This window comes from Telmatherina bonti, assembly GCF_933228915.1.
Source record: "Telmatherina bonti genome assembly, chromosome: 13".
In the NCBI taxonomy this organism is placed as follows: domain Eukaryota; kingdom Metazoa; phylum Chordata; class Actinopteri; order Atheriniformes; family Telmatherinidae; genus Telmatherina; species Telmatherina bonti.
The window spans coordinates 26,325,688-26,335,005 of record NC_136611.1 but is presented as its reverse complement, the minus strand read 5'-3'; the positions used below and the strand labels follow the sequence as shown (position 1 = coordinate 26,335,005).

The following is a 9,318-nucleotide window of genomic DNA, read 5'->3' as shown; positions in this document are numbered from 1 at the left end:
AGAAATAAGTGAAACAAATTAAGCCTTTTTAAATAATGAAATAAAAACCATGTCCCAATGGCTGAGATTCCTTTGTTCTTTCTGTTTGCATATTGTTCAGACTGTTCTTTATGTGCTAAGTCAGCAATGAGTACTCCTGTCTCTGTCAGACACTGAGTTTAACTTTGGAAGCCTATCTCAGGATAAAACAAGTACAAATACAATATGTCTATAAATCTGCCATCAGGGTATAGACGAGTACAAATTACTTGACTGGATGGACATAACTCACCCATTACATGGATGGCAGCACCTAAAAGCACGCCTGAGCCAATTCAGTGAGACTTCCAGTAGGGATGTGCGATAAAATCCTGAAGTGTTTTGTATAACAAATATCAAAAGACAGCAAAGTTGTATCTTGAAAATATAACGGGGCCCTTCTCTTATTCTAATCTCAACATCTGCCAAAAAGCACACAAGTAAGCTAGCAAATATAATGCACTCCTAACATAGCACCTTCTTGATCATCATTTTAACCTGGCTGACCATGAAACATTTTACAAGGACTTTGTCCCTAATCCATACAATCAGCAAGGAATAATTCCCCAAAGTATCAAGGCTTTGTGTTGAAACAAGATTCTGTACAGGGTTTGGCAAGAAGATATAATGATCATAAAAACAATTTCAAATGGTGAATACATCTGTGCCTGGTAGGTTCTTGGCTATGAGGTAGAACCCGGTGAGTTTCATTTAAGTTAAAATACTATCTGTATGAGTATGTAGATGCATCATGAGGTATTGAACGGATATGTCACACGAAGCTTTGCACTGGCAGAAAAATCATTCCTTGTGAGTAAGTGACCTCCAGTGGCCACATGTGCAAAAACAGGTCAGGTAAAAAGGTGATATGACAAGCATCTTACCAGAGCTTTCACATTATCAATTATTGCAACATGCCTATAATAACTCTGTAAATATGTTTTAAAAAACATGGAAAGATAAAAAGAGAAACCAGTTGGGGGTCTTGATTATTGGGACCACCTCAAAAATAGTAAGTTGTTACTCCCTTTACGTAAAAGAATTTCTATTAAGCATCCATTTTCTTTCTGCATTTAGCATCCAACTTTCACAAAACTGACAGAAAACCCATGACTCAAGAAACGTCCATAGCAGAGGGAGCTGATTCAAATAGAAGCGAATCCTTTAAATTGAGTTGAAATAAATGTTTCTTAAAGCTTCTCTTAACCTGAAGCAGAACCTAAAAATCACATCTCGATGCTTGAGCCTCTTCTGGACTGCATTTTGAACTTTCCTCCATATCATTGGCGAGCGCCTCTTCTGCATATTGTGCCTCAAAGGCCATCCCCTCTGACGCCTCTTCTTGGTCCTTCTGACCTGAGCTTCCTTCAGTCCTCTGTGGGGAGTCCACATGATTGCTAATCTCAGATGCTCCCATGTGCTTCTTCCTCAGGTGCTGATTAAGGGTGCCCTGAAATGGGAAGCATTTACCACAGATCTGACAGTGAAAGGGCTTGTTGTCCGTGTGGCCACGGATGTGGTACTCCAGCTGGTCTTTCCTTGTATACTTCTTGCCACAGAATTTACAGACAAATGGGGTAATTCCCATATGCAGCCGCATGTGCCGATCAAGACTCCCTTTCTGGTTGAAGGTCTTTCCACAATAGATGCAAATGAGTCTCTCATTGTAGGGATACCACTGGCTCCGCAGGCTACGTTCTCGCACGTCGTTCTCCAAACCAGTGGCACCCATTGCTGATTCACCATCATCTGAGCCTGGTTTCATATGAGTTAGCACCCCTGCTGGGATGGCAACTGGGCGCTTTGCTCTTGCTCGCCCACCTCTGAAGCCACTGAGCAAGGAACGGGAAGGACTGGAACTGCTGAGGTTGACAAAGCACGGGGAGGACAGCCCTGAGTAAGAATAGGCAGCAGGTTGGATGACTGGACCATAAGAACCCACACTAACAGCCAAGACCTGTTCTCCATCCACCAACTCTGTGTGGTAGCCATCATCACCAGCTGAAGAACTATCTGAGTAAGTTGGCCTATCGGTCTTTTCTATCTTCACGTGCACATCTGTTACTTGCCCATCTTTGCCAATCAGTTCAACTTGTTCTGTTTCACCCTCCATGGGTGTATCGTGTTCTGATATGCTGTCACTACTGCCACGGTCCGACTGGCCCTCTTCTTGCTGCTGCCGTGCCCGGCCATGGCCTTTTCCTGCCAACTCCAACCGTGCTTCATTTCTTTCCTGACTTTGTCGAGAGTAATAAGGGGGGGAGATCTGGGTAGGGTTTATAAACAGGCTGCTGTCATTAACCCCATTGCGACTTGTCTGCATGTTGTCCTTGTCTGGGCTGCAAACGTTGACTGGCAGGCTGATCTTGGAATGGATGCTCTCCAGGATTTGGGTGCATTTGTCAATGATGGCTTGCATCTGCAGAAAGCTGGCCGCAGTGAGAAAACTGATGATATCTTTGAGCTGAAGGGACATGTGACCTGTGTAGCAGAAAGCAAGAAGCTGCTCAAACACTTCAGGGCTTTTGATGACTGAAATGGAAAGGCCACTCATGGTGCTGAGAGCCGAGTGGTCACGAAAGTAGGGTGAACTAGCTGCCAAAACAGCCTTGTGGGCTTGAAATGGCTGGCCCTGAATGTGAACAATGATGTCACACAACTTTCCTTGCAGTCGCAACTCATTGAGTTGGGTCAGAACAGTGTTACTGAACTCCGGCACATCGAACTCGATGTAGCTGCCGTCGTCCATTTCTTCTATATGTTTCTCCAGTTTGTCGGCAGCCTGATGAAGAAGAAAAGGAGGAAAACAAAGACAAAACAAAAGGTTTTGTAAATATACATTTAGAGAAAACAGCAACAAGCAATTTCAGTTTAATCATACAGTATACTTAAAGTGCCATTAAATCTAATGCAAATAAATGCATTCAAATAAGAATCACTTAATTTTATTTCAACAATCTGTATTTTGAGGGGGATTTTTTTAAAGTATCAAATACATTTATTATATTCTGTTGCAATTTCCATCACTTGACTGAATACAAAAATGCACAAACAATTTGAACAAAGTTTTTTTAAATGTTCATCTCTGCTGGAAATTTCATGTTTTGGATGTTACAGAAGCAGCTCAAGGGCCGAACCAGCCTTTACCCATTCAACTATCTATTTATACCAAAAGCAACTGACCTCATTTGCATAACTTTTTTTTTTATGTATAAATTTCTTCCCTGAAAGCCACTTCTGCAGTTTTTGTATAAGGATTTTGAAATTTACTAATGTTTTCTTTCTGTAGATGTTGTCACATTTAAGAACAGAATCTACATTTTAAAAGGCAAAAATTTGGGATTAGAATACTCCCATAATCTGAAACCAAAAAAAAAGCTTTTAAAACCTTAAAAATCTGTTTGAAAATTGAAAACCTGGAATAAAGTTTTAAAAACCTTTAAACGTATTTTGAAAGTCTGAAAAAAGTTGGCCTCTACAAGCATCATTTTGTACTTGAATTTTTAGTTTTCATCAGCGATATATCCATAATTTAGAGTTCCAAATATGGTTTTGTTGTCTCACCACATTACTTTGCAAAAACCTTTAAAAAGTTGTATTACAAGATCTGAAAACTGCTTTTGCATGTTTGCAAAAATGTTTTGAAATCTTGAACATAGAAATTTGAAATGTTAAAACCTTCTGCAAACATAATTTTGAATGTGAAATCTGAGGGCAACTCTGGTTTTTCTTTAGCAAAGCTTCAAACCCCCAATTCATCCTCACATTTTCTGAGTTTTGTCCACACCGCTGAAGGTTGGAATCGTGTGAGTTTTTGCAGCATTCTCTCGCTGCTTTGGTTAGAAACTTTGAAACTCACATTTAAAAAAAAACCAAGAAAAGGCTCCTGGTTGAGGGACGCCTGCCTTTTAAAACTAATCCTTTCTGTGATAAAGTATTAAGCCTGTTACATTCTCCACAAGAAGTGAGGAGTTTGTTCTTGCTCTCAAGGTGACAAGGACAACAGCAACAAAAAAAAATTCTTTGTGGTCTGGTCCATTCATACCCCACAAGAAACTTTGTCTGCAATAGGGTGGGTATCACTCCGGCTTGGATGTCTTTGTCTTTATGTGCGATAAACAACTGACCCTGTTATTTTATAATTAACAAGATCATCCGTCTGCAGTAGGGGGGCATGTGCACGCAATTCTGATCGTGTCATTAAACGCCATGTCTTGTAAACATTTTTGTACTTTCTCACCATCTCGATCAGGTGTATTTTTAAAACTATTCGTTTAACCTCATGTCAGTAAAATGTGGAAGCAGCACCTGTCCCTACCCCCCGGAGACCTTTTTTTTTTTTTTTTTTTTTTTGCTGTACTTCTTGGCGGCACATGCATATTCCAAGAAGACAATACCAGGATTCACTGGGCTCAGATAGTGAAAGTGTGGTTCAGGTACCTTAAAACATCATTCACACATGAAATGGCCAACAGAATCCAGACCTTAACCCCACTGAGTCTTGGGAATGTTCTGGAAAAGGATTTGTGCAGTGGTTGGATTTTGTTGTCATCAATACAAGATTTGGTTGAAAAATTTATCCAACACTGATATAAATCTTGTGAGGCTAAAAGCAGTCAAATAAAATATTAGCGTATGGAAGGTTTTTTTGCAGCAACTTTTTGTTTTGGCCAGGCAGTGTAGGTTTGGTTGAAGATAAAAAGAGAAACTTTTACAAATATCTCCCTTCATTTCACTCTTATTGAGCTCATAAACAAATGATCAATTCAATGTTGGTGAAATTTACTTTTAAAGGAAGGTAGATAAACAAATAGCTACTGTCTCAACACAATGTACCAGACTGTAGTGACACACAACAGTCATGGCATGCAGGTCGTAAAGGTTTTCTATATGTACCGCATTTGGCAGAGAAAGAGGAAATTCTGGTTTTGCTCCTAAAGCACCAACTGTTCTTGAGCCGTATAACAAAGACAATCACTCAGAGTGAAGAAATTAACTTCAGGAAGAATGCTGCTTTTGCAACAGCCTATGCAGTAAGTCATGATCATTTTTTCACTGATGAGCACAACTGCCAAGTACCTTGCCTTGGCTTGACCCAAGGCATGTCATAACATACGAGGCATAAAATAGAAGATTTGACTGAGAAACATTTCATCGAGGACATTCATTGCTACATTAACAAAGGTCTACAACCTTGACAGAATAAGTCACTTAAATGAGCTGCCTGTTAAAATACTTAACCAATCCTGTCTCCCAGCATGACAGGCTGAACTTCGCTGTTGGTGCCAATCTAACAACAGTTTTCCTGACAATGAGCCAGTTCTTTGGCAGTCAAAATGCAACACAACAGTTTGAAATGAGGTGTTGGTTCTGAACCAGCTCTGGAAACGCCCTGGTCAAAAAGGGGCTTTGCATCATAACAAAGTTGCCTAAAAATCTAATTTCACTGACTTTAATGTGTACATTACTAAGGTGAATACTTCCATCTTGAAATCCATCATTTTTGTCAATCCTCCAATTCATACTTCTTTCCCCTTAACTCCATATACCCGTTCCCTCTCTCCCTCCTGCACCACCTCCTTCCCTCTTTCCCCATGCTGGTTACGCAGCATGAACATCTGCATTTTAAGTACCGTCAGCACTTTGGAGACATGAACACTTTCTCCAATTGCCAAAGCTTGCCAAGCCACCTGTCCAACTTGCCATATGTTCTAATCCCAGCATCAGAGGGAGAAGGTTTCAATAAAACCCAAGAGATTTACAAGGGGGTATGCATTGTTTTCACTACCACCAAGACCACCCTTCAAATATAACATATTCATCCACTAAAACATACCAGCAGTGGCATGCATACTTGATGGAGCCAAGTGGAAGGACAGCCAAAGAATGCATACTCAGTAGTTGAGATGCACAGGCTGAGTGAGGGTCATATGATTGGCTCACATGGGAAAGCCGATGTTCAAACTTGGCTCAAATATTCTATCCGTAGCCCACTCCTCTACTGACCATGAACCTATCAGATAGTGCTGGCTCATGGAGATATGTAAAGCATATAGAGAAAGTCCACTTTGACTGACTAGAAGACATAACTGGAGTGGAAATACATCTCCTACAGCTTGGATTCAGAAAGTTTGTCATTTCCCTGGAAGGGGGGGGGGGGGGGGCATCTAAGTCAGCAGGCAAGCACTGTACACTTTCTTCAACATCAGCAGCATTCGCCTACTTTGAAAAACAGCTTGTGGGCCGGACCAGACGCAGGACAGAACTGCTTAACAAGCACAGGATGGAAAGCTATTTAAAGCGGATACTGGAAAAAAACCCAAAAACAAACAAAACAACAAAAAACAAAAATAGAACGCGCATAACTTTAGTGGAAATCATGCATCCCGCAAAATGTTAAGCTTTGTGCACCACAAACACACAGCTCTAAAGACTGCATTTTAGCCGTTGGGTGTTTTCTCTGATTTAATTTGTTTTGAGTACATAAGTGGAAAACAAGAAAAGGTTCATCTTTCATTTTAGCCAGATCACATGCACATCAGATAAACCCAACTGGAGGTCATAAAAAGCTTGAGCCCATCCTTACTGCTTTGCACTTTTTCCACAAGATATGAACAAAAACTGAGCAGAAATAACTAACAGAATTACACAGTATATCACATGACAGTGACATCATGTGATATGAGTGCAGTATTTTTTTTTTTTCTTTTGCTGGATTCTTACTGGTTTTTGCTTAAATAGAACATCAAGATATTAATTTTCTGGGAATTTAACAGAAAAGAAAAAGATACATTCACAAGAAGAGGAAAATATTACAAGCCTGCATACATGAACAGCACCAGCTCAGAATCATTCACATAAAATACACAGAAATTTGCTTTTTAATAACCTGATTAAGCTTTGTACATTTGAAAAGTAGTGTGCTTTTAATGACTGGCACCAATAAGTTAAAAGATCCTCCTGGTAGAGTATCTTTACAGTTAAAATAATTCTGCAGTAATAAGATATTTTGCTATTACAGTTGACAGTGGTGGATTTATTGCAATGTCCATAGAACAAGTAAACCTTGTGGGAGTATCAGCGTATAAAACCATTTTTACTGTCATTTTCTTTTAGAGGGACTGTGGCTAAGGAGATGGAGTAGACTGTCCACTAATGGCGTTGTGGTTTGAAACACATCTCATAGCTTTCTGCTTTTCTTTGGACAAGATACTCTACCATAATTACCTCAATGTGTTATTGTTACATGATTAATAAATTGGAGATATAGAATTACACGTACCATCTGATTGAATGTGTTAAGCATATTATGTTTTGAGTTATCACTAAAACAGGTGACTTTCTATTCAATTAAATTAATTTACTATTCCTCAAGTTACATTTACTAAATTTTCTGAAATGACACCACATATCATAATTGGGAGGATAGCACTACAGGACTTGAAATCATTAATGAATGAATATTGTAATGTACACTAACACATACACACAAGGCAATGGGATATGTGTGACAAAACATGATAGTGACACAGTAGATTTTTAAACAGTTTACAAAACAAATACTGATCAAATGAGTAAAAACAACAAGTATTAAATGTCAATTATTTTTCATATGACTGTCACTTAATGTTCACAACAGTCGTGTTTTCTCCATATCACTTTAAACACCAGTCATCTTATTTAAAATGACTTGCAACTGCAGAATATAAAAACCAATTCAGGTTTTCTGCTTTGGCTGTGTGTAAAACTGTATCCTCAACACAGACGAAACATAACTGGTCTGAATCCTATTTATTCTCACTTGCACTACTATAAAAATAAATTTGATTTGGGTCCAAAAGCCAAGTAACAGTGCATGCTTCTGAAGTGTTTTAATAGAAACAAACTAACAAATAATAATAAAATAAATAAAAAAAGGGGGGGGATAATTTAAAACAGCAATAGTGAACACTGTCTAGTGTGACCCAGGTGAACCCAGGTGTACAGAGTAGAATAGACCACGTCCCCGCACTTTGTCCTTTGCCGTTGAATTAGTTTACTGGTAGAAATTGTGACAGCACTGCCTCGCTGCTGTCTGTAGTCTTCCAGCTAAACTCACGCCCTATAATGAGCAATGCAGGTGTTTTCTGACACAGAGAATATACGTGCAGGCCTCATGCCATTTCATTATAACAATTGGGGGGTTAAAACACTGCGTACTTTACAGCACACCGAGGGGTTAACTTCTTCATCTGTAGTTTGGTTTATACATAGAAACACAATCGCGCAACTACATGATGGCATGTACTGCGGAATCAATCACGTATGAATCCATACAGACACATTCTGCTGTAGATATGCGGCGACTCAAACTTTAATGCAAACCACTCTATGTGTAGGCATTGTTAAGGGCTGGTCAACATAGCGGAGCTGCTAATGTTGGCAATAGCTTGAGCATTCCAGCCGCTTGCTGTTTCTTGGCGGTATCCGGTATCTCTCACAGCTATGACAACTTTCACATTTCGATTTACGATCGTTAATTTGCATCAACACTCAAGTCCCCCACCAGCCGCACCAAGAAGCAGCACACAGGCTGTGATTAACAGCTACACTAGTTAGCATTGAATCGAGTTTTATTGGGTATGCGCTACTTTGACAGAGACCTCACGCTTCTGTTTGCAAACACTGTGGTTACATATAATCAGTCTACAAAAATACTTGACAAGCGTAAATGATTTCTTGGAAATGTTACAGCGTCGAATATGGGATCAAACTATGCGGGCTGTCAAACAGCTACTACGCTAGTTAGCTTAAGCTAACAGCTAACTGTAGCTTCCAACCATTTCCTATCATTCAGAACGTACGGACCTGTGCTAAGTGGAGGCTAATACCAGCTAGCTTTGGTTAGCAGGTAATTATTCCTTACTTTTTGCACAGAAAGAGACGCGTCTTGCCAACATTACAAACGCAGTATGGTCACACGTCCACACCGAAATATAAATGTACCGAACTCACCGTCTTACAGATTAGCATGAAATGTTGTCCATTCCCTTCTGTAGTTCGTTTACACTACAGCCAGGCCTCCCCCCCTCTCCAGTCCAGATGTGTCAGACAGTTGCTGCTGCAATTTTTGCATCAACAGGAAGTGTTCTTTAGGCTCTTTGCATTCATTCTGTCAATGTGTTTTGCAGCAGCCCCTCCCATGTTCTGTGCTGAGATAACATGTACTTAATATATGCGACGCGATAGAAGTCATGCGCAAAGACGTATATATATATATATATATATATATATATATATATATATATATATATATATACA

The 9,318-nt window shown here is 39.6% G+C and overlaps 1 protein-coding gene across 1 annotated transcript; it reads right to left on the bottom strand.

Moving 5' to 3' along the window:
• Positions 1 to 1,237: 1,237 nt before the first annotated feature.
• On the bottom strand, positions 1,238 to 9,087 carry zbtb34 (zinc finger and BTB domain containing 34; the record flags this gene model as incomplete). The annotated part of the gene is made up of 2 exons (XM_079250807.1): positions 9,013 to 9,087; positions 1,238 to 2,800 (listed from the first exon to the last, which is right to left on the bottom strand). Exons 1-2 carry the CDS (start codon positions 9,028 to 9,030, stop codon positions 1,238 to 1,240), a joined length of 1,581 nt encoding a protein of 526 aa, XP_079106933.1. The 5' UTR covers positions 9,031 to 9,087.
• Between the last annotated feature and the right edge of the window lie 231 nt (positions 9,088 to 9,318).